General features: G+C 34.6%; 1 protein-coding gene across 1 annotated transcript; it reads right to left on the bottom strand.

Moving 5' to 3' along the window:
* Positions 1–9,187: 9,187 nt before the first annotated feature.
* On the bottom strand, positions 9,188–20,901 carry LOC139688640 (divergent protein kinase domain 2A-like). Its single transcript, XM_071586208.1, has 6 exons — positions 20,446–20,901; positions 19,386–19,625; positions 19,105–19,295; positions 16,587–16,899; positions 13,266–13,402; positions 9,188–10,386 (listed from the first exon to the last, which is right to left on the bottom strand). The coding sequence occupies exons 1-6, from the start codon at positions 20,609–20,611 to the stop codon at positions 10,189–10,191; spliced, it is 1,245 nt and encodes a 414-aa protein (XP_071442309.1). The 5' UTR covers positions 20,612–20,901; the 3' UTR covers positions 9,188–10,188.
* Positions 20,902–26,432: the final 5,531 nt, after the last annotated feature.

The raw sequence follows: 26,432 nt of genomic DNA, 5'->3' as shown, positions 1-26,432 counted from the left end.
TCAAATAAAGATGGCAAGAAATGAAAAGTGAAAGATTAGGTCAGAGCAAAGGGACTAAGAAGAAATTAAGAGACAAGTCGGAAACAGGAGAGTTTGTAAAGCAGCTACAAACCAAGTTTGATGATGATGAAGAAATAGTAAACATACATTAAGATTAGTTGCACCCAAGAAATTAAGCACTTAAAACTCATCATGTAACCTTTTAAAAATCTTCACTCCTCCTCCCGAAGCTAATTTAAAATTGCAATTCCAATTTCAAACCAAAGATGACATGACCAATTACTGATTACAAAGCATATTTATTATGTTACAAAAATTTCCTATCATTTGGTATTTTCTGTACATGAGCACATCTTAGAATTAAAGCAAGATGATATAGACTTAAAAGGGATGACAGCCAAGAGAGCAATTAGAGGGTCCCAGATAAAAATCCTGGTAGTCTCTGGTATACAATCAGCTGGGTCATATTGTGAGTATAAGACTTTCTGGGAGATCAAAGATTGTAGTAAAGGGAAAGGCTCTTGCCCACTGCACTGAGCATGTAAATTTCACATACTGAAATTGTGGGAGAGACTGCTGTCAATCTAAGTAATCAATAAATAAAAATTGTATCTACTAGTGTAGGATATTGAAAGCTGAGATGATTTTTTTTCATAAATCCACAGATAAGAGTGGGCTTGCACAGCGGTCCAGTGGTTGCTGGTTGCGTGGGTTTGAAAATGCCTCGATATTGTCTCTTTGGAGACACTGTCAACACAGCATCAAGAATGGAATCGCATGGAGTGCCTGGGAAAGTCCATATCAGTGGAGCCACCAAAAGGTACAGACTACATCATGAGCTCCCATTCTTTGGAGTGATGATGCCTCTAACCATTCAAATGTTCATGTCACTCCCATAGAGCATCCAATTTAGTAGCAAAGTGCAAAACTCGACCTCTTAATTAGTTAGAATTGATGAAGAACACAATTATCAAAACTACAGAGCAATCAGAACATAATTGTGCATGTTTTTACTTTGAATTTATCATGGGAGCCATCCTAATGGCACTTCATTTATTTGAAAAACCAATTGCATCTATATTGCCATGGAAATCCCCTAACACTTCATCCTTGGCGGTCAACTAATCATGAATGTGCTTCAAGTAGTCCTAAATTTCTGATTTATCCCTTAGAGGCATAATGGTGATAAATAATAGGAATTATAAATTAATTACCCAAGGAGTCGAGTCCTTTGGAACAGTATCCAACATAAACACCATAAATTAAAAAAACAAAAAACTCCATTATAAACATATGGGGTGAACAAATAATAAAATAGAGATAGCATGTGAATATATCAATTATAGCAAGTTTATATGTCCATGAGTATACAGAAATTGGTACTCTACTGATTAAGATGGGTTTTGGATGAACAAAGACTACACAGCAGTATAACAATATGTAAATACATTTCCCTGCCTCTCCTAACAAAACAGAACCTGAAATCTGACTATGAAGAGCCTCTCTTTCTCTCTTTAATTTGGCATACTTCCTTTCATATGCATGTCAGATTTTTTCTAGTAAGGAGTTAAGAGTTTCTGTCAATCCAAAAACCTTCCTTAAAATGTTAGAATAATAATAATTATATTATTATATTTATACTTTTATTTGGTATTTAACCGGTTAAGGTAGGTTTTTGGATCAACAGAGGTTACACAATGATTATTCCCTTGCCTCTCCTAACAGAGCACAAAGTGATACTACAATACCTAGAATAAAACTACAATACTTGTAAGCATCTCTTTAATTCTGAAGAGAGCTTTATAGGTACGTGAACGGCGTGTGAAATTCACACACCAGGGTAGGTGGCCCAGTTCCTTTCCCTGTGGTCTCAGATGCATTCATCACTATCATGCTCCTGCTTGCTACATATTGGATGTGCAGGCCTTTGACCCTGCTGCCAATGTGACGATTTCTGACAGTGAAAAGCATATCATGGGATTGGGAATGAATTATTTTCCTGAACTTTAGTCATACCGTACTTTTAATTTATCAGGCAGTTTATCAGGGGTGAAAGAGAGTGCTACTGGAGTAGTATTTATGGTCTCCCCATTTCTGCATGTTGTAAAACATTTAAAATTTATAAATCCTTACGATACCATCTTTGATCTCATTAGAGCTAACAAAAAGCAAGTCATAATAAGACATGACTCCCTTTATGACATTTGAGGATATGTGAGATTCTACCTTAAAATATATAGTGTGCAAAGATTTTTTTCTATTTACAAAAGGACCTCACTCTATCAATTGCTGTTTCCAAGAGGATTTCCATTTCTTAGTTTCTGTCAATTCTCCCAGTAGAGTGCCACTCAAACTCCTTTAGATAAGGAATGGGGAAACCATGGTAAAGAATTCCCCTGCTAGTGTACCACTCATTTCTGTTCATAGTTAGCAGCTAGGCATAGTTCATGCCCTCCAGGTAGTACTTGGGGAAAGTCATCAAAACACGAAATCATCATTGGAAACTTTCTCATCACATCAAAATTTTATATACTTTTAATTCACAGAAAGTGCATTACAAATCTTATTGGCATATTACCACATAATACTGGCTTGTTTCAATTATAGATTCTTATTTACGCTTACAGGCTCAAAAAACATTTCTGGAGTTATTTTTGAATGCTCTCAGACCAAGCAAATACCAAAACCTCACCACTGAAAAAGCATGAAATATCAATTATCTGAATTATTGTCTTATCATTACCCATCCTTTGATATAACCACAGAATACAGTTTCAAAAATATACATATCACATATTAAATATAGTGTAAAACTTACAAAACAGTATAATTTTAAGCTCCAACACACAACATATATGCACTTATCAACTAACATAATAAAGATTAAAGCCCTAATTACCAGGTTACAATCACAATAGAGGAAATAGGTTTCACACAAATATATAGTATTCACATGGTAAAGAACATTTCACAATGAATTACTGCCATGAATTCAACTGTCCAGCAATGCAGTAAATCCACTCATTTGTATTGATATTTCAATAATCAAACAGGGAATCAAAACAAACACTAACGATTAGGTATCACCAGTACGTCTCCATTATTGGTAAACTATCATGTATTCATCTCACTATAGTCTCTGTCAAGCAAAACAAAATGCAAACTCATGATTACTACACTGAGATAGTCTGTTCTGCTGGGGATGGAGAACAGACCATCCAGAACACTGAGTAAAATAATAGTAATTTTACATTATTTAAAGCATATTGTCAAACTATTTTATTTTTTATACTTCCAAATCACAGCTAATGAAATGTATTGCAAATCAACCAAAAGCATGAATATTTTGGGTAAATTTCAGAGAAGAATACAAGAAAATGCCATTTGAAGGGAATATATGAGTATACCCGCTTCCTATTCACACCAGAGTCATAGTCAACTTGTGTGGACATAATGCCATCTCAAAAAGACAAATACTTAAAACTCAATACTAAAATATCTTTCCTGCTCTATTTAAGGGCTCTTGATGGAAGTGATTTCAAGTTGATCAAGAGAGGAGACATTGAGGTGAAAGGAAAAGGAATCATGGATACATATTTCATTGAGCTGCCTGATCAACAAAGTGTGGATGAAAATGTTTCATAATATCTTGGATCAACCACTGAGGTAGCATTAGTAATAATTTTGAAAAACTTGACACATTATACTCTAATTATCTCAAGACAGTTTCACATCTCTCTTTATGAAACACAGTTGATTTAACTGAAAGATAGAGACATTTTTGGCAATGCAGCAATTACTGAATATGAAGCATTGTTTACAAACCATTCTAAATATTTAGAGTTTCATAGTATATAAATAAATTAACTACTTCCACTAAGGAATCCTTTTCAATAATAAACCAAAGCTTTTCAAAAGAATGAGGAAAATTTTATGCTGGCATTAATCTATTGTTTGGTGCTATTAAATCACTTTGTTGAAATGTGCCATTAGTAATCCTACTATGTACTCTAAGCAGAGTAGAATAGGCTGGATAATCTGTCAAGCAAGTCGTTCAGTTTTTTCATGCATGTAATACTAATATAATTCATATTTTGAAAGTAATAACAATACCCTTTATATAGAATGGTATGATTTTTATTTTATTACTAGGTGTTATATATCATTAAAGAAAGGTCATCAATAGGAATTTGATTTCACAGAAACAAAAATCTCATGATATATGCATCCCTTGCATCTGCTAAGCAACAGGATAGTGATGCCTCAACTTTTCGCACATAACGTAGCATTTTATCATTAAATTATATTTTTTTGTGGACATTCACATTTGAGTGAATAAAGTGCATTCAGAATTTTGGTCACAACATTTAATGATGATGGAAGATTACATTATTTATGCTAGCTAGAGAGTGATATTAATGTCCCCAATTTTTAAAGCACTAATAAAACATTAATTTTTCTGGAATTTAATTGCTAATAAAGGGGTCAGTATACGGTTGAATAAATACAAAAATGTTACACTTGGTTCAGTTATATATCACAAGAAACTGGAAAAATAATTTAAACTAATAACATGTATCACATATTAAACAATTTTGTATGCAACTGAATGTAGTTAATGTGTACAAAATGATGTCAGAGTAGAAATAAAATGTTGTTTTACCATCCCTGTTCTCTTTTTACCTGTTTAAAATTTTATTTCCTTCCATTTTCATGTGACAATTGCAGGATGCTCTAAAAGTGCTTGAAACACTATGCTCTTTTTTCACTTCATTTCATAAGTAAAATTTGCAGTTATTCAACTGATAAGGTGGAATTCTTTCATAAAATAGCAAGATTAGCCTTCAATCCCACAAATTCAATTAATGAAAATAAACCGTAATACAGTTCATCAACATCAGAGGTATAAATATTCTAAGAGAAATATGATAAATATCTTCACCTATCAAGAGGCAGTGTGACTTCATACGTAAGAGTAAATTATTCATGCTACCTACATTGGTATGGGTAATCATGATATTTACAGGAAATAACTTACATGTACCTATTGAGCAAATCTGGTATTTGCACAAAATACCAACTCAGACTGAAAGTGATAACTGAAATTATCTTCCAAGTAACAAAATATTAATTAATTCAGTTATCAAAAAGGACTGATACATTAGGCAATGAAATACCATTCATCATGTGATGATTCTGCATCATCTTACATCAACATCTATTCATGGCAAAAAGAAATCGTTTGAATGTTAGCTATATGTTTCTTTACCACACACTGCAAAATTGTGTCCATGAGTTAATAGATTTTACCTCTTCCAACCAATAAATTTCTCCCCCTGATATACTAAAAATTAGAGTATATTCCACTGCATCCTTCTAAAATGTCAATTTCCAAGTATAATCCCAATCAAAATTTCCCATGGGCATGTGTTCAACCACTTTTGCACATTTTATATACTACACCCAGCACGTGTATACCATTATAGATTTTTTCCTTTTATAAAAAAGTGATACTTGACAAATGACCAAATTAAAATTGAAGAAAATAATGTTTCTCATGCCATTTCTCTTGAAATTGCCAGCTTTTTTCCAGTTCTTTCATCGATTTTTCAACATTTTCTTAGTTTTTGAGATGGGATCTAGAATTTCCCCAGAAGGTGTAATGCATTACCCTGTTCACTGCTCACCCTATGTACTTTTATTAATTAAATAAAACAGGGCAACGGGAGGATTCATATTGACTACCATTTGTGAGCATATTATTTTTGTGTTGTCTAATATTCTTCTAATACCACATCTATTATTTTTCTTCCTGTGCAAGGTATTGAGTTCAGTTTTTATTGCAAAAGTTTCAAAGCAGCTATATGAGTATTCCAGCTCACTATCTCTCTCTTAACTTGCTGTCTCTAAGTAAACTGGTTGAGTGGAGCTCTCAGCAGCTACCGATTTGAAACCCTTACTTTGGAGCAAGCTAATAGGGTAAGGGGAGCACAAAGAGGTTGGTGCACGTTTTCTATTAGGCATTTTCAGCAGATGAACTTGGAATTCAACAAATACCAAATATAATAAGAATGACAATTATTTTCAACTTTACCTTGTAAACAATATATGAAAATGAAATCGGTTTAACAGATAGAAAAAGACCTTTTTGGTAGATTATCAGGCAAAGCCCAATTATTTCCGAGTTTTACCTTAAATCACCAGAAACCATGGCGTATTAACACTTCTTATTGTCACTAGACACCGTAAGAAAGACTAGTAGCATCAGTAGTAGTTATTACAGGAATCAACTTTTTATTTTCTTGTTCATTGGTATTTTTGCCCATTTGACAATAAAAAAATATTCGTGAAAAGTGAGAATACTAGTACTGCATGGCATAAAATACCTCAGAGTATATAACAAATAAGCCTAGAGTCAGGCACATTCAATTCAAAACCTGGCTCTAAAATGTAATTCTTAACATAATAAATCAGGTACAGACATTATTATGTGTCCCGTTGCTACCATATGTAATTCCTAAAGATAGGCAGCAAAATTGCCATCCCATAATAGCTATTATAGCAGTTGGAAGAATTTTAGAAGGTCAAATAGATAGATACCCCGTAAGAATTGAGTATCCAATTCACCTCATTTTTAAAAATCCATTTTGAGGTCCAAATAGTTTTAGCCTGGTGAAATCCTAAAATGAAGATTCCAAAATGCATTTCCTAAACATTATCAAAATTGGTCATACCAACTGCAATATGAATAAAAATGGAAGGTGGACAGTATATGTTAGTAAATTTTTAGTTAGTTCTGTAAATTTACATGCAAAAAGGGTGTTTGCAAAAGTCATCACTAATTTCATATGATTCTCAGCAATTTTAGTAAAGAAAAAAGTTCCAATGAAAACAGTTCTGAAAACTCTTACAGAAAATGGAGGAAATGCAATTATATAAAAAATGGATGCTCCTTTTTTTGATTTTCTGCAAGCATTCCCATCTTATGCCACTGTTTTTTTTCCCCATGTATATTCAACCTCCTCCTCCATGCGTCAAACCCCTCTCTCTTTCTTCTCAACCACCATGACCCATCCTTGCTCATTCACTCCCTTTCCCAGGAAGAGGAATATACAAGTGAGGAAAACGTCCAGAGTCAAGGGCAATTTCTAATAAATTACCACGAACACTTCATTATATCTGCATATTCTTTGCTTGTGAATAACAAAATAAAAATTTATGAATCATCATTTTTAAACACAAAAACTCAATTGTGTGAAAGCTTCATTCTTCCACTAAGAGTTCCGATTGCATCGGTAGCCACCTAGGAACTCCAGAAGGAGATGTAGCCATCAGCACATGTCACAGTGGCCTTCAGAAAAATTAACTCAAGAGTTTTGAGAATTCAACAGTGGACAGTATAAAGATTCGCAATTGTACTAAGAAGTGGTGGAGATTAGCTGATTTCGGGCAATTAGTATAGCTTCAGGATAAGAGAATTATCGATGGGGGTGGACTTGTAGCATAGGAAAGTGAAATGGAGCACCCTGAGCCATTTGATGCTCAGTGATCTGTCATCAATAAGAATTTTTCTACACCAATATTTTTTTGATATCCTACTCTGTATAATTTTACTGCACAATTTCTCCTCAAGTAAAAATTTTCAGAGCATTGTTCAAAACAACTTTTGCTCATAATATTAGATGCAGAATATGTTCGATTGGTGGTGATTTTCATGAATACCCTGTATAATTAAATATTTATAAATGCCTAGGTACCCAAGAAGAAGCAGTCCAATGTGTATCACAGATAAAACATTATCACAATAATAGGAACACTTAATATAAACCAAATCCTAAGGAGAGCTCCTACTTTCAAAAATGTTCAGATGATCTCAAATAGAGTTTACATTGATAATTATAACATCCAATAAAACCTTTGCTAAACCAAGGTTTTGATAACAGGCAAGAGCTATGCCTTTTGACAAAAGTTCTTAAAAGAAGGTGCCAGTACTTGTGAAATGTAATCAATCACATTTATAATGAAAATAATTATATTAATTTGTACTTAAAATATTTACATCATAAGTCGCAATTACAATTGATGTTTCATCACCAGGAGAAATCCAGACAGATTTTTATCAAGGAAGGACCCTTCATTAATCATTACTTCAAATTCATCATTCTATATCAATTTCACCAAGAAAATGATGCCACAAAACTGTTTTCTTTCCAAATGCCCATAAACATACACTATAGTGAAGAAAATATGGTAGAATACAAGATTATTTTGAACTCTTGACTAGATCAGATTTTAGTAAAATATTATCAATATTTGTTTCAATACGCTGATAAACCTTAGCATTTACCTTCAGCAGCAGTTACTACCCGAGTTTTTAAAAATAATGAATATCAAAATGAAAGTGGAAAAAATTGAATAACACGAAAAAGGCAATTGTTCATATCAATTAAAACCAAACATGGAAATTTGACTTTCCATCATCTAGGAAGACAAGGGAAAATTTGATCCTGTAAAAAATACCCTATCTCCCTAAATAATGCAAAATTTAATATGCAATTGAGGAGTTTCTGTGGTCAAAATAGTAAAGACAGGGTGAGAAATATGAGAGTCGAAATGCATTGGTAATATAAAAGCGTGAAAGAATATGATGCACTGGTATGGTCATATAGTTCGAGTGGATGGGTGTCTAACTGTCTTAAAGATAACTGAGAGTAGAGAAAGAAGTAAATGGGAGAGTAAATAATGTCAGAGGAAGGGATGACCTGAGAAAGTAATACGCTAAGAGAAACTTTATAGATAAACTCTGCTAAATTTAAATCAAAATAAAATTCATCACACATTTCATTGTACATAGTTCAGTCAATTAGTTAATCAAAAGTCTGAATTCCTTATTCTGTGAAGGTGAAAATGGCAAAGTAATGGAATTGTCATCAGCTGGAGTATTGTACAGTGAATTCAGAATGATACATACAAACAAGCCTCAAACTGATTCGCCTCAAGAACTTCCAACCCTGATTCATAATCAGTTGAGTCACTCCATGCCTGGGGAACAGTCTCTATAATTTTAGCTCTAAGCACTGTTCATGGTTGGCACATTAAGTTAGAGACACTCATCTTTGGCAATCCTATAGAAATTCATTAGGGACTCTACAAGAATAAGGACGTAGAAAAAAAATGTTAGCAACCTTCAAAACCTGGGACTCGGGAAAAATACTGTAGAACAAAGCAACAGATAAAATGAGAAATGAAGAAGTATGCTTGACAGTCAAAGAAGAAGAGACAACATGAAATACAGCACGGAAAAGATCAAAATGGATGGGGCACACATTGAGGGAAGATATGAGAAAACAGCAGGGAAGGTTTACTGAGGACGATCAAGGAGAGATATGTGGGCAAAATAAGGAGGGATTTAAGTCAAATGAGCTACAAGGAAAAAAATACAATTTCAATTGGGTAGGAAGAATTTGAGGTAGCAATCAACCAATTTTCCCATTTAAAGACTAATGGAATTGGTGCTAGTCATTCATTTTGAAGAGTAAATTATTTACCAAACCTCCTAGGTTCAACATCAGTAATTAATGACTGGTAAAGTATTTTTATTTATTATAACTGAACATTTTTGTTCAGGAGGTCAATGCTGCCTCTGCATATAGCACAGAGCCTAATTCCACAAATCATAGGTTTTCTGTTTTGAGTACCACTTGAAAAATAATATCAACAAATGCTAACAATAAAATGTAAAAATGATGAACAACTATGTCTATGAGTACCAGACACACAATATCATAAACCAAGTGAAAATTTTTCAGGAGTACAGCTTCCACAATGAAATATCTCTTACCAGAACCCAAATATGTACTTACTTAATACACAAGATTATCCCTGCAATTTCTTCACATAAAGATAACTACACAAAATTGATGATACAATAAATGTAGCTTGCTTGGTCAAAATAAGAAAGTGACCAACTCTGAGGCATTCTCTTTGATACAAAGAAAGAGCTTATAGGTACTTAACTACTAATACCTTGTGCTGATTAATTAAAAATAGTGTGGAAGTAATGGTGCAGTTAAAATGTACACATACAGAAATAATGATAGCTACATTGCTCATAAGAAATATTCATAGCATTACCATCACACCTACCAAATATATGGAGCTAGTTTGAGACAGAAATGATATATTTCATCACAAGTAATAGGCTAGGTGCTCCAATAGTTGCTGCAACTCCAGGGCAATGGATTCACGGGACTGGTTGGCATCTGTTGGCTGCATACACTCCTTCAAAAGGAAATCTAACTGTGAATGATATTCATTCTGCCTAACTTTCTCAGGAAATGGTCTCAAAAGCCCCTCTTGTAGGTAAGGTGAGGGCCCAAATAATTGCTGCAATGATTAAGCGGATAGTGTCAAAAGAAGTTCAATAAGGAAATTTCTATGTGACCCAGTAAAAACACATGAAACGCACAAAATATTTCGAAGATGGTCACCAATTATCCATAATTTACAGAGAATTAATATTACAATCAAAAATCAAAGCCTCACCAAAAGCCAGTGCAATATTTACAATAAAAAACAGGGCTGTTCGAATAATGTTCAATGCATCTTTAGTGCATGCCTTCATTCTCTCTTTAAAAAGCTGCACATTCTGCCTCTTCCACATGTGTGTGTGCACCACACATGCCCAGCACAATTTTCTCTTTGACCTTTCCGAATGCATCCTTACCCATAATTCCTTCTCCTTTCAAAATAAATTCTTCTTGCAAATTAAGTGTTGTGCCATAGGCAGCAGGTTAAGCCCTTCCTCTGCAAACCTCTTTCTTGGTCTCGCAGAGAAAAAATTCCTTTTAATACCATCCCTGAAACCTCTATTGTGGCTCAGATATATCAATGATATTTTCCTTCTCTGGCCACATGGTACTGATTCCCTGAAAACTTTCATTTCCGACCTCAATGCTTCGTCCTCTGTCTCCTTCAATTCTAAGGTTTCCTCCTCCCAAACGTATAATTAATAGACCAAAAATTTCACACCTCTGTGCATATAAAACCCACCACAAACAACAATACTTCAAGTATAACAGTTGCCATCCATATCACACCAAATGCTCCATTCCTTATTCCCTGTCCATAAGAGGACACAGAATCTGCAATGACCCCGACTGCCTCGATAATTTCCTCTCAAATCTACACTGTTCCCTCCTCAAACAAGGTTATCCTGAGTCCCTCCTTAACAAAAGGATCCAAAGACATGCCTACACTCCCAAACCTTCCTCCACCGCGGAAATCCACCCTCTTTCAATTTGCCCCACATACTTCCCTGACCTAGTATCTGAGATTAATCCTAAAAACCATAACCCTACCACCAACCTTTTTCCAAAATGTTCCCCAGTTACTTTCAAATGCCCTGCCAACTTATCAGATCTTCTCAAATCAAAATATCAATATTAATTAATATTCCAAATTAAAAATGGAAACAGAACATATGAAATACAGTATTTGTTACAGGCCAGATTATGGTACAAAATGATAAAGGATAGCAGTAGTCATTAAATAGACCTTGCAGCATCCGTGAAGAAAATTTCCCCAATGAGAATAAGGAACAACATATTGGCATGTACAGATATCCACACAGCAATAATTAGCATTCCAAAATTCTTCAGGTATTTTTAATAACATTTTTTAAGGGATCCTGGTAAGATAAAAAATAGGTCAATACAATCAAAACTGTAGCATCTCTCATGATCTGGCTTGTAGGCAAGTAGTAAGTGTAATTTTGTGCATTATATCTAATTTCAAAGAGTGCTTCATACCTTGTGTTATGTGAAGGTACTCTGACAGATAGAGCAATTAGGAATTCTAAGGAATCAATCTTGTAAAGAAAGAGAATTTATAGAGAAAAGTTATGTTATTAATTTGTCTATGATTATGCAAGGAGGAAATAATTAGTAGATGTTACATTTCATGATAGCTACAGAGATCTTTGTGAAAAATGAATTTGAATGCACAAAATTGAATGTGATCTTGTATAAAAATTTTCTTTGAACGGGTTCCATTGTATCAATATGGAGTTTGTAGTGAGGTGTACAAACAGTATAGAAGTATTCACAGAGGGACCTAACAAATGAGATGAACAGAACTTAAACCCATTATCTTACCATTTTTCTTGAGAGCTACTCCCTCAAAAATACCATTTATTTTGAAAAAATACTCCACTGATAAATATGCTATAACTTCTAAAGTTTATTATTTATTTCACTAATTTTTTTTAATTTCTAGATTAATATTTTGCCAATCATAATTTGTTGTTATAAGTTCCTGTTTTTTCTAATTGAACAGTATTATTAACAATTATAAAGAGTTTGCAAAATTACAAACAATTTTTGTGAGCATATTTTATGAAATTATTTTAATTTTTCATTGAATTCTTATTTCTAACTATATCTTCTTTCATTCTTGAAAGTTGCATTTAAATCCTATTAAGGGTTCTGGAGATATTTCACAATATATCTGGTAAAATTTTGAAAAAAATTTTTTACTGTCATTGGCATTTTCCCCAAACTTGAATAGTCTCTTTCAATATTTTTTTATATTTTTCCTAAATTTCACTTAACCTGAATTCTTATTATTGGAAACTATATGATACAATGACAATTCTTTATAAATAATAAGTTTTATCATTTAACATAAGTGATCATCATTTAATTAAACTGTCAAAAATATTTTTTTTAAGTCAACAGCAAACAAAAGAAAAGGAATAGGGTCTAATGCCATTATAATATCATTTATAAATAAGTTAAATAATAGTGGACCCAGATGGGATCCTTGGGGAATTACTGATAATGGATAGAAACATTTACTATTAGATGCATTAATATTTACAACAAGTTCACTGTTGGTCAAATAACTTTCCATCCAATGTCCAAATATTATACATCAAAATATGTCTGATATTTTTTAAAATTTCCTTTTTATACTCTTCAAATTGTTAAAAAAAATTGGAATATATGAAAAAAGTAGTAATCTAAAATTACTAAGAAAAAGTGTCAACATTTATTTGCAAAAAAAAATATTTTGACTTTGAAACATATATTGTGTTTATAAATAAATTGAGAAAATTTTACTTAGCTTTATTATCTTTCCACATTACGATTAAATTTCACATAATTAAGACTTCCATAGTCAATTATATCAAACAAAAACCCCAATTATGATAAAGCACCCATAAGATTTAAAGGAATATGGTATAGCACCACAGAGATACCTACATTGCATACTGCGAAATAGTTGTGGTCACTCAAATGGTGACTGCAAATGTCATATGCTGAGAAAACAAAGCAGGAACCATCTGGACAATCATCTTGGAGTCTGCTTAAGTGAGTTTCATGCCACTGAGTTGATTCATCTAAAAATAAACAAAACAGAACATTATAAGAAATATTTATGTTAACCAGTGTATTCATGAACTATTAAGTGTTTTGTTTATGGAAATGGGACAATGAATTCATGAAAGGAATTCAAATTCTTGAAATGTTCTGGTTATAAGATTAATCAAATGTCATCAATAATTTCTTCATAATAATAATAATACTTTATTCATTTTGAAAAAGGATGCAACCATATTAAATGAAGGTTGTCACAAAATAATTCATCAAATGAGTTAAGTGGGAGAGCAAGTAACCACGTATATACCCTAGTCTTGAAACTCTGGATAGAATCCAATTTCAACTGAGTAGGCAGATAATTATACAGTTGTTTGTTCATATTATGAAATGTGATGTAAGTTGATAACATTCTACAATAAGTAATCTACAATCTACACAAACAGCATCTCCTCAATTTCAATGGAAGCCTACATAATTTGAAATGAAACCATACAGTCAGTATTTATCTATGAATTTAATAATACCTTTTTGCCATACTATACAATGTCTTAGGTCATTTCAGATGTTTCCTAAAAAATATGACACGCTAAATCAAAAATAAAGTTAGTGGGGATCCATGGGTTAATTCATAAAATTTTAAAAATAGAGTTAGTTTAGCTCATTAAGGCATCATCAAGTACACTTAAATAAAATCAAAAACTGCACTGAAACAAAAATTCTGTTCAGCTATATATGTAGCAGTAGGAAAGGATGGAGAAGAGATTTAGGGTGGAAGTTAGAAATGGTGCTACCGGCCTTCTACTACTCAAGTTGGGTTGATTTCTACTATTGCTTTATCTACAATGGTACAGGCAGAAACACAAAGATTTTCCATAATTGCATCTGCAGGTTCACAATGAGATGTCACTCTGGCCAAAATTTTCTTCATGAGATCCACACAATGAAGAAGATTTAAAATCTTCAACTGCAGAATACTTGCAGCAGATTCTAGTCAAGTGAAGAAGTAGACCTAGGAGCAGAAAGAAATAACAACAGCAGGTTCTGTGGGAGCACAGTGCAACTGAAAGGCTATTTTTCTGTTTGGCAGTATCTACAGACCTCACACAATTCCCAAAAATTGATTTGGAGAAAGAAATGCAAATACATTTTGGAGGCCACCTTTTTTTAATCGACTGAGCCATTATGCTTGTATTTTTGTCTTAAAATGCATTAAACCATAAACACAGCCAGTAGTTGGTAGGAGCTGGTCAGTAGCCCAATGCTCTACCCCTGGACTACCGTGACCCACACTTAAATTGCATTATCAAAAAAATTTGTCCTTCATATAAATGCTGTCGTGAATTTTTGAAATACAATTCACATTGTTCATAATCAGATTTAGCCAATGGTTTTCACCATGGAAAACACAGCTTTTCTAGATTTTTCTCTGATTGTATTTTGTACACCACTTTTGGAGCAAAGTTGTCAAAGCAGACCCAGGTGAAAAGATTCTATCAATGCATTATTAACTCCTATGAGTTATTGGTTAAAAATTTATCATCAGGTAGTTTGCTTGGCATCCAAACAATTGTAATTTAAACTATTCAAATACAAATACAGAAGCAACACCTTTAAGAAAAGAAAGAAAACATGTTAGCCATTCACTTCAGCATTAGTGATAGGGATCACACTTCTTTTCAACACACACTAGCATTTCAATATTTTACTTTGTTTGATGGGTCCAAACATGCTGTATACTAGAAAGAACACAATGAATACTCGTAGTCACTGGCTGTTATTGTTTTCTTCCCCCTCATCTCAGCTAATCCTCCATGTTCGAGGAGAGGCAAAAAAGTTGTGAGAGTTGCTATCAGAGAGAAATTACACTTGCGCTACACCTAGATAACTGAGGTTCTTGACTTGATGTGGTTTGTGGTCACTTTTAGGCTTTACAAGCGATACTGGAAGACAATGAGCCAGATCAAGTTAGGAAAAATCAGATATGTACAGTGTCCTGCCAAAAAAACTCCCAAATCCACATCTGACTGATAGAAATGATACCCTTGCTTGGTGTTGAAGATTAAGATCTCTAATGGATGAATATCAGTTGAGGCATGATGTTGAGTGAACTCGTCAGCATGTCCATTCACAGGGGAGAAGAGGGGTGTGCCTCCCTCTCACAATTTATATAAAATAAAACCGGAGCAAATTGGTATGAATAATAAGGTGACTGATTAAGCTGCTTTTCTTGTGCTTTGCATACATATTAAAAACTTCTACAAAAGATGGAGAGGCACTAGACAATGGTACGTTTTAATGAGCCATAATGCCTAGGGCGGCTCATTAAGTGCTAAATCCAGTAGAAGCCTTGATGCAGACATGCACAGTTTGATGACAAAGTCAAGGCTGACTCCAAAGAAGAGAACATTCTAAGTTGAGCATAGCAGGGCTTGTATTTAGAGGGCAATTATGGGAGCAGCAGATCACCATGTGCGAGAAATGTGGCTTCTGATTACACAGCTTAACCTTCCTACTATTTGTCTGTAAATATGGCTCTAGTCAAATGAGATACACATTCAGAAAAATTTGCCAAAAACTGTGGATTCCATCTCTTTAATAGAAACTTGCAACAGACCTCATGATAATTCCAATAACTTGTGGCAGTGCAACAATCCACTGGAGCCAAATGAGAACGGTAGGGAGTAGAGCAGAAACCACCATCATATTTTAAGAACCCTCAAATATGCAACCCTTCCTTCCTTTCTTTCTTCATTTTTAAGAATGTACAACTGACTGTCTAGATTAAGTATCTGTGACAAAAATATGCCATGAATATCTTTTTCTAAACCCAATCATCTACTAACAATATTGAAGATTATCCAAAAGTTAATATACCTAAAGCTAATAGCTGGCATAAGATATATATTTACTTAAATATCAAAGTTTTATCAACAAAATGACAGTCATCAGGGAGAAAAGTTATGGAGTGTTTGATACGTTTCGATGGCAAGAAGACAGTGCAAAGCCACTTACTTTTCAAAAATTCTTTAAAATTTATCTAACATTAACCTTCACACAAGTTGTATGGCAACTGTACCAACTAAAGCATAGACTGATAAGGAAAACAAACAGAATTTATAACAACAAATTATAGAAAATAATTTCATTACAAAGCATTATTATGTACATATAATTGAATAAAGGGCTAACAAAAATTATATTTACCAGTTTGAGAAATCCTCTTGTCCACAAGAATGGTATCTTCTAAATCTACAAATTTTAGATGAATTCCTTTGATATCTTCCATTACAACTACATTATCAGGAGAAATGTCCACCAGATAAAGTCTGAATACTGAATCACCATGAGTAAATCGATGGGCAGCCGTCAGGGCTTGGGATGCAAGCAAAGCCCTTTTTTCCCACGACAAATTGTATGCAACTGCCGACAGAGGCTCCCCACAATATTCTTCAGCTACTAGCCTCCCACAGGCTCCAAGATACTCTGGAAAAGGCCAGCCACCCTGAGATGGAAATAACTGAAAAAGAAAATAAGGCTTCACTTCACACTTGACTAGGAAATCCACATATTGCTATTCCTACCATATACTTATTTTTCTGCAAGTACTCTCACTTAAAATGTATAACTTTCACATCAAATGGTAGATGAATTAAAAGGGTTGATATGCATACGGCCCTTTGCTGATATTTGAACTAGGGACAGGTAATAGGATATTCATTATAACAGGGACCCTGGAAACCTGCAATTGAGCTAAGATAAATGATATTTTGGCTAGAGGACAATAAGCGATTTTATCTGGTGGATAGGCATGTGTTTGTATGGCATTTTTCTCCTGGGAAATTGACTGAAAAAATGAGCAATGAAAACCCTCCATGAAATAGTGATGGGTATCTATTACCATCCTTCAAAACCATTATTCTGGCCTCAGAAATTCTAGCTTAAAATATATTTTAAAAATTGAATGAAAGGTTTATGTTTTACATAATCTCTCCTGAATTAAGTGGTTAGTCAATCCCCATTTGACAGGGAGAGAAGGCACACCATTCATGCAGTTTTGCTCATGCTCAAAGAGGCCAAAGTGAGGGAACTATTGGGAATATTCGTAATACAAATTAATACCTACTACTGATATTTATCAACTTAGTGACAACTGATTCTGTCAGGAATGTGGAAAGTTCTGGATCGATGAAGTTTTGAAAATGAGAAATAATGGGATTTTGGAGCCCGACAAAGAAGAGAAAAAACCTAGGATTTGCAACCTTATGTGCCCTGCACTGTAAAATCAGTCTAATCAATAACAGATGCATTCTGCACTTATGCACTCTGCTGCATATGGGGATCGGGATGGTGGGGTGGCTAACATACAGGCTTCCCACCGAGAGGGCTCAGGTTCAAATACCGGAGGCGGCAGATATTTTTCAGTGGTATCCCAATCCCTACTTGAGATGCTTTGTGGAGAGTACTTTGCGTGAGTACGACATCCGTCGAATGGGACGTTGAACTGCAGACCCCTTGGTGCCTTTTGACAAGAGTAGGCTAATGCTGATGCCAGGTTTCTCTCCATCCTTCCTTTCCTATCCATTCCTAATAGCGCAAATGACCAAAGCTGTTGGTTGCCTCCCCTAAAGCCACTACTGCTACTGCTGCATATTTTGTGGATTACAAAAAAAAGAAGTTGAGAATTTGAGGTTCTAGAATTTCTTTTTAGAACATTAAACATTGGGCAAGTAGATAGGTTTTAAGGGAGTTAGAAAGTATGCAAAACTAAAGAATTTGTTATCATATGATACAGATGTGGTCTAAGGATTTTTGCATCATTTTTGTTAGGGCATATGAGTTCAGTAGTGAATAGTCTCAGGGTATATTACATACCTATCCTAACCCGGTAGATTACTATTAATCATTATTTTAATGGGTGTTTGACTTTATTTATTTTTAAAAAATAGGAACACTTAGGTAAATTTTACACTAAAAAACTGAATAATTTTCAAAATTTGGTGACTCATTTTTATAACTCTTTAAAATAACACACATACCAACAATGTGAACGTTTTTATACTGTCAAAAGTTGGAGACAATCATTCAAATGAGACATTCGTATTCTCATGACTCGCCTCTCTTTTTTTTTATATCTTATAACATGTTTATTTGTTATGTGCAATTCTACTGGGTATATACAAAATACTATTATTATTATTCAAAATGTTGGAGAAGGATGTTTAAATATTACTTGATTCTCACCCTCTGAAATGGCACCTGGTTTGGTCACTCCACTTGCAACATCCTAGGGCCACCCTTGCACTACATACAATTAAAGGATTTACAGAGTGTAGGATAAATTGCAACCATCTCCATAAATTTTATCAAACAATTTTAAAAATAAGTTGATGGCATGGAAGGCCCCTCTTCCAATGGGCCAAACTCACTGGAATTTAAGGACTCTACTTCATTTATCAATTTTGGGGTATGATTTGACAGTGTCTGGTATCTGGCTAAGATGTACAATTTATTCTCATAATACTGTGACACCAACTTGAAACTTTTGGCAAAGAATAATATAAAGGTATAACCTGTACGTAAACATGTATGTGGTTCGATTTTAATATTTTACCCTAGTCCGTAAAATACCATGGGGGAAAAGTTGCACAGAAAATCAATGTGAGAAGCACACTGCTCAAGAAAGCATCAAATACCAGAAAAAAACCAAAACATAATTACTCACTTGAAGAATGATGGGCTCAGGGTTGATATGAAGAAGTGACCAAATATGGAGCAGAGCGGCAAGTCCACCACTTCTTACATCAAAGTCAGAATCTATGGACAATCTGTTCAGGAATTCATCCAGGATGTGACTACCATTTTCTTCATCAATCTCAGAATCTGGCGAGCAGAGCAAAAGCTTCATCATTGGAGCTGAAATAAACCGTTTAATTATAAAAGAGGATTCATCACTGCAGGTATAAATCATCAAGTGATCACCATATTCTAAAATAATTGGCTCACCACTAAAGTTTCCAGATAGCTTCTCTGCAATTAAAAGTAACAATGAATCAGGAGAAAGCTCATTCCAGTCTCTCACTCCAAACATCACCAAAAGTTTGTCAGCTTCAGAATCAAATTCCCTCAATTCCCAATCATGTCCAAGGTTCTTCAACATTATTTCCTGAGACTTGTCCAGCATTCCATAGAATACATTTTTAGCTCCGCTAAAAAATTTATTGTAATGTTCCCAAAGAGTTAAACCTAGAACAAAAGTAATCTCAGAATAAACATAAGCACATTCACCTGATATCGGCAACTAAGCCAACAGCTGGGTTCCATTAGCACAAATCTATGGTCAACTCAAATCAATCCATTATCATGAATATCACAGTATGCTAACAATATCTATTTCATGCATGCTAACACGCTTCGATTTCCAACTTTAGGAGCAGTATAGTTATTGTAGTATAGTTATAAATAACAACCCGATTTATCAGATCACATAAATATATTAACACATAATAATTCTTTCAAAATGAGAGCATTATTGCCAAAAAATATTTGTCCTGCATTATCAACCATATAGTATTGTTTTTTATTGCTTATCTGGTTCTATGCAATATCGAACCTACTTTTTTCTGCAATGTGTCACTTGGTACGTTTTTATTGATCTTTTTTTATTTGAATATCTTTTTCAAGAAACATTGGCTATGTACCATAATTTTTTTGTTTAAAGGTGTGATAGGGAGGTAGGTCTAATGTAATTGTAATATAACTGAACGCATTAAGTATTATTGGAAAGTCCCAATATTTTACCTTTCTATAAATCACTGCAGATATAAAATTATTACCCCATTCAAATAAACTACATGCTCGTGAAGTGAGGTTGATAATAAATGCAAGTACAAAGGATTCCTAAAAACATCGGTTCAAATTCGTGTGGCTCTTTCATTGAAAATTTAACAAGTACAAAAGTGTTCAACTGTAAGCGTTTTTAAAAACTTCAATTTATTACATTTAAAAGTAGCCAACAGATGAGATGATTTGATTAAGTTTTAATTCAGAAAGCAAAATTACTAACTTTTGGATTTTCCAATTGACAGACGGCCTTTATACACAGATGAGCACAGTGTATTCCCATAGCAAAATGGACATCTGTCAACCGCCACTATGTCCTCAATGTTTGCATTTCTCCATATCTGGTACACTGCGCAGAATACTGCCACAAGTACCATATATTTCCACATAATTATGGTAAGTCACCCACGTAATCATGACAGCTGTGCAAAACTTATTTTAATTATCATCCATTGAGTATCTTAAATACTGGCTCCATAAATACATTTCCTTAATTTTATTTTTTGCCCTTTCGACGAGCTTAAACTGTAAAATAACTCAAATATGTTGGTGAAAACGCGCCTAAGATTACTCTGTGACCGAAATTACGAACACTTAAGTGACATGCGATATAACCAAATACAGATGCCGACAGTTAAAATCCAAAAATAATGTATCGATTTATGATATCAAAGTTACAAAATTTTATTTTGATCTGAATGATTCGCGACATTTTAAAATAGAATTTGCTCGTCTCATTCAAAATGTGGAAAATCCATTGCGCTCACAACTGAAGTGCAAATTACGTGATTCGCTCTTGCCTTAATTGGACTATTTTCAGCGCGCGTTATTTAAATTAGTTAGCTGGCAGTTGCTACAGAAGTACAGTCTGTATGTAGCGATGCGAAGGTGGGCTACAAGTAGTCTAACAAATTCAATAATTTTCTCCATGGTTTTATTGCTTCAAAAAATCTTACAGGGGAACAAAGACGTCAAAGCTTAGTTGCATGAAAAAGTAACAAATAAATATGTAGGTACATTTTGAACATGCTTTGCCTTGAGAAAGTAGGCCTCCAATCCCTTGTTGTAATTAATGAAAAAATGGCTTCTTCTAAAAAATAAAAGTTATAGCCATATATAGTTATATATTTGGTATAAGACATACCAAAGTTTGTAACCCAATAATGAATAGAGATCGTATTTAAATTTAAAAATCCCAGGATACTGTGGTCATGCATGTTCATGTTAATTTTTCTCAATAGCATGTAGATTTGAAATGGAGGACTCTGCAGTCACTCATAAGGATTTACACTTATAAATACATACGAGCATATGAATCATATCAGCATATCAGCTTGTATATGAACAATTTATCGGAGGATATACATGATCCATTGGATCAAGGCAAGGGAAGACTATTTTTTCGGCCAAACAATAAACAGGCATACCTTGCCTAAGGATTCAACTGAATTAGTATTTTGTGAGGCCAAGGCCTTTTAGAATTCCCTTGGGTTCAGGGTTATTACTGCATTTTAATAGGCATTGTGTCACCTATATTTCTATCCCTTTCCTACCCTTGCCTCACCTACCTGACATGCTACCCTCTATCACAGTCTCCAACATTCCATAGTCAATTAAAATTCTCTGCATCCATCTTTCCTGCCTCCTTTCGATGTCTCCCAACAATCCCCTCTCCTCACGTCTAGCATTTCATTTGTCTTCCTTTTTATTTCACCTTTTACATTCCTCTCCCTACCCACATTTCAAAATCCTTCAATCTACACCTCTCATCTTGCTTTAATGACCATGTTTCCATACCATAATGAACTATGCTCCACATCAGTGTCTGGAAAGTCTTTTCTTTACATCCTTACCCATTGTCCTCATCATCAATCCCCTCTTTCTGAATGCTTATTTGCCTAACACAATTCTTCTTGTCCCTACTACTTAAACTCTCTTGGCACAAAACACAGCCAAGACAGGCACATCACTCCACCCGTTCTAGTTCTTGCCCTCCTATTTAATGTTTATCTTACCACTCTTCTCCCAAAAACCTCATAACCTTGGTTTTGTTTGCATTGATTCTCCTTCCATTCGTATCAAACTGATTTTCTAATGCGCTCAGCAAAGCTTGTAACCCTTCATGGCTTATTGACTGGCTAAAGCTTGATAATCAGAAACCTAATTTCATTAATCACTCAACTATTTTCATACCAGTCTCTAGTTCCTCCACATATAAGTTGAAAATCAATGGTTATAATGGACATCCCTGTCTTACACCCCTTCCTAACACTGCTCATCTTGACTCTCCATCCATTTCACTAGTCAAAGCATCTGTTTTCCTCTTTTGCGAACTAACAATGATCTAATGAAATCTTCCAGCCGAAATCCATCCTCATAAATACTACCAATCAGCCCATAAAAACTCTTCCTCCCACAATATCCTAAACCTGAAGTAGTTCTGCTACCCACCCCTATCTGATTTCAATTCCCGTTCTATTTCACCATTGAGAATGCCTGGACCTAAGCTATCCTCATTTACAGTAAGTGATCTCTTTCTACACGTGTACAATCTTGCTGGCTTAATGACCTTAGCATACAGTTCCTCTATGCTTATATTCTTTCTCAAGTCTTCCCTGGTTCATACAATTTTCCAGACTTATTTATGATTAATCACATGGACTTTCCCTTTTTACCTACTGATAGAATTTTCACCTTTATATACAGAGCACCCATTTCACCCATTCATATCCTTGCATCAGGTCTTCCACTCTTTTAGTTTCCAAACAGTTTATTATTCAACTATTTGAACTTCTTCCTACCTCACTCTAATTCTTTACTTTTACTTGTTTGTAATCCATGGTTTTCCTATCCTTGTCCTTTAGTTTTGTTTGCCATCTTCAATATCCCTTTTTGAAATGTTCTAATTCTTCTGCTATTATATCCATCTCCCTGTCCTCACTCAATTTTTTCTACAGCTTGTTGGTACTCCTTTATCTTTGTAATAGTAATGCTCCTACATTCCATTTCCTCGATAGTCGGACTTATTTCATCCTCTTACATCCATCATTACACTTCATTAGTGCTAAATTATGATAGGCATCCACATCCACTCCCGGGAAACTATTCAAATAAATCAACTATTGCTAAATATGTACCTTAATCATTATACAGTAAGACATCTCCCCGAATATTAGGGTTTTTTCCCGCACACGTGGTCTGTTTAATAAATGCACTAACTGGTGCAAACTGGCAGCCATGACACATACTATAACCCTGCTAGTTGCCCGTGACTCAATGAGCTGTCTGTGCTTGGTAAGATCGTCGAGTTGTGCATACTACCTTGATCAAAAAGTTCCCGGAATAACCACCGTGTGGCGCTCCCATCGTTCAGATTTGAGTTCTGTTTTTTTTGTTAAATTGGTACATCTGTTGTTGATATTCCCTTTAAATCTTAGTGTCATAACTTGACATTTGCAAAAGTTACGGTCGGTTTTCGGTATGTCCATCAGTGCTTCCTGCGATTTTTCCATTACTTCCTCTCGGCTGCTAAAACGCGTTCCCCGTAATGGTTTTTTAACTCGATTGAACAGAAAGAAGTCACAGGGAGCCAAATCAAGTGAATTCGGTGGCTGTTGGATGGTATTTGTTGCATTTTTCGTCAAAAAATTACGAATAATGATAGCACTGTGCGACGGTGCGTTATCATGGTGCAAAATCCACGAGTTTTCTGCCCACATTTCTGGTCTCTTTCGGCGAATTGCTTCACGCAAACGTCTCATAACGCCCAAATAATACTCTTTGTTTACTGTCTGGCCTTCTGGCAAAAATTCATGATGCACTACACCGTTGTAATCCATGAAAACCGTCAGCATTGCCTTCTTTTTTGACTGAAAACGACGTGGTTTTTTTGGTCTCGGCTCATTTGGTGAACGCCATTCACTTGCCTGATGTCTGGATTGCGTGTCGGACTCATAAACCCACGTCTCGTCTCCAGTAATGATCCTTTTGATGAATGTGGGATCGGATTCAGCCTCGCAAATCATGTCTTTTGCGACGTCAACACGGTCTCTTTTTTGCATGAAATTGAGGTCTTTTGGCACCAACTTTGCTGCTACACGACGGAAACCCAAATCATTAACCACAATGTCTTGGGCGGATCCATAGGCAATGTTCAAGTCCTCCGCTATTTCTCTGATGGTTAATTTGCGGTTATTGACCAACATTTCTTTTACTTTATCAATTTTTTCACCGACTTTCGATGTCGATGGTCTGCCACTGCGTTCATCATCTTCGATTGACTCACGACCACTTCTGAACCACTCGTGCCACTGGTAAACGACCGTTTTTTTTAGAGAATCGTTGTCGAAACACTTTTCCAACATTTCCAACGTCCGTGCGCCACTAAATCCGTTTTTTACGCCAAATTTAATACAAGTTCGTTGTTGCAAATTTAAATCCATTTCTGCAATTGTAAAAAATCGCCAACACACACAGAGATAGATGTACTCTTGGCTACGTAACTTTTGCAAATGTCAAGTTATGACACTAAGATTTAAAGGGAATATCAACAACAGATGTACCAATTTAACAAAAAAACAGAACTCAAATCGGAACGATGGGAGCGCCACACGGTGGTTATTCCGGGAACTTTTTGATCAAGGTAGTATGTTGCCAGTTATGTTAGTTTCTGTTGTCCTTGCTTTTACTGTTTGTCAAAAATGGGAATTGACAAAATCACGAAGCAACGAAACAACATTAAGTTTTTTCGTGAAGCGCATTTTAAGTTATCAAGAGATTACAGAAAGGTTGACAGCTGTTTATTGTGATAATGCTCTGAAGAAAACATTGTTTTCAAGTGGATTAAGTGTTTTATAGATGTCTGACAAGATGCTAGGCCAGGACGAACTTTAATCCCCTGTATTGATGACAACATTGATTGTGTGTGGTCCCTTGTCTTTACCGATCGTCAAAAAACTGTCAGGTGATGAACTGAAATTAGGAAAATCAACAATAAAAAAATTCAATCACCACCCTCAATCATCCTACTCATTTGCCAGATCTCACCCCTTGTGACTTTTTCCTAATTCTAAAATGTAAAAATGTGATAAGGGGACATCACTGGAAAGAAGTGGGCACAATAAAGCAAGAAACTAAGAGAAAACTAAATAGCCTAACTGCCGAAGACTTCCAAGGGTGCTTTAAACAGTGGAAAAGATGGAATAAGTGCATCGCAATGAATGGAGAGTACTTTGAAGGGGACAAAATCAATGTAGACTAACAATTGCAAAATTAAGTTTTTATGGCCTCAGTATGCATATTTATTGGACAGAGTAGTATAGGTCTATTGCAGCGTCTAAACAAACTTCTTTATGATTAAACCTTTCATCCCAAATAACTCTTGCTTTCCCCACCATCATTTCTTATTCCTAAATCACATTCCAATACTCTTAAGCTATTAAATGCTTCCTACTAGGGGCACCCTCAATTATTTCTTTAAGCATTTAGACCTGTAAATGACTAAATTAGGTATTCTCTAATCTACAAACAAAGGGGCCTGATTCAAGTCCCAGCGGTCATTCGGCTTCACTCAAGCTGAAAATGATATTCTGGGATTCATCTGGGGTAAGCCTGTCGAGAAGACCATGACACTCACATTTTGTAGGAACCTACTGGGTGACAAACTTGAGAAATAACTTTCAGAAATACCATAAAATGTTCAAGTATGGTATTTAATGTGCAGCACAATATTTCAAGAATTTATGAAATTGCAATTGGTTAGAGTACATATCTAACTGTAGTCAGTGAAATTTAGTTAGTAATAAATTTATTTTCTCATTAATTTAAAAACTTCAGATTGAATACAATCTAAAAAAAAAAGATAACAGAGTGATTTGGAGGAAAAAATTATCATGAATTTTAAAAGTAAACAAAGAAGGAATGTAGCCTACGTAACCTCTAGCAATTTGACAGCTACCTCAACTTTTTTCAATGCCTAGTATTTTCGAGATATCTTCAAGTTCCACATTGAGATCAAAATTAGAGTATTTTGCCACATTCAAGATAGCATACTTATAACAATAAATAAGACAATCATAACTTTTTGGCATTGAGGAGATTTCTACTATTTACCAAACACATAAATGCAGTCTGCTAGTAATAGGCTGGCAAGGATACTTTAAATGAAGATTAATTAAAGTGACAAGTGTCACAAGTTAATTATAAAACACA

Source organism: Hetaerina americana, unplaced genomic scaffold (genome assembly GCF_022747635.1).
Source record: "Hetaerina americana unplaced genomic scaffold, ioHetAmer1.1.p SCAF_1, whole genome shotgun sequence".
Taxonomy (NCBI): Eukaryota; Metazoa; Arthropoda; class Insecta; order Odonata; family Calopterygidae; genus Hetaerina; species Hetaerina americana.
Note: the sequence above shows the minus strand (reverse complement) of the source record. Positions and strands in the feature narration are given on the sequence as shown.

Bases quoted from the DNA above. Each gene is read 5' to 3' on its own strand.
- LOC139688640 (XM_071586208.1), bottom strand. From the start codon at position 20,611: ATGTGGAAATATATGGTACTTGTGGCAGTATTCTGCGCAGTGTACCAG. The intron at 16,900-19,104 runs GTGAGTAATTAT...TTTCTTTTTCAG, and splicing joins CTGAGCCCATCATTCTTCAA to TTATTTCCATCTCAGGGTGG. The intron at 10,387-13,265 runs GTAGGTATCTCT...TAATCATTGCAG, and splicing joins ACTATTTCGCAGTATGCAAT to CAATTATTTGGGCCCTCACC.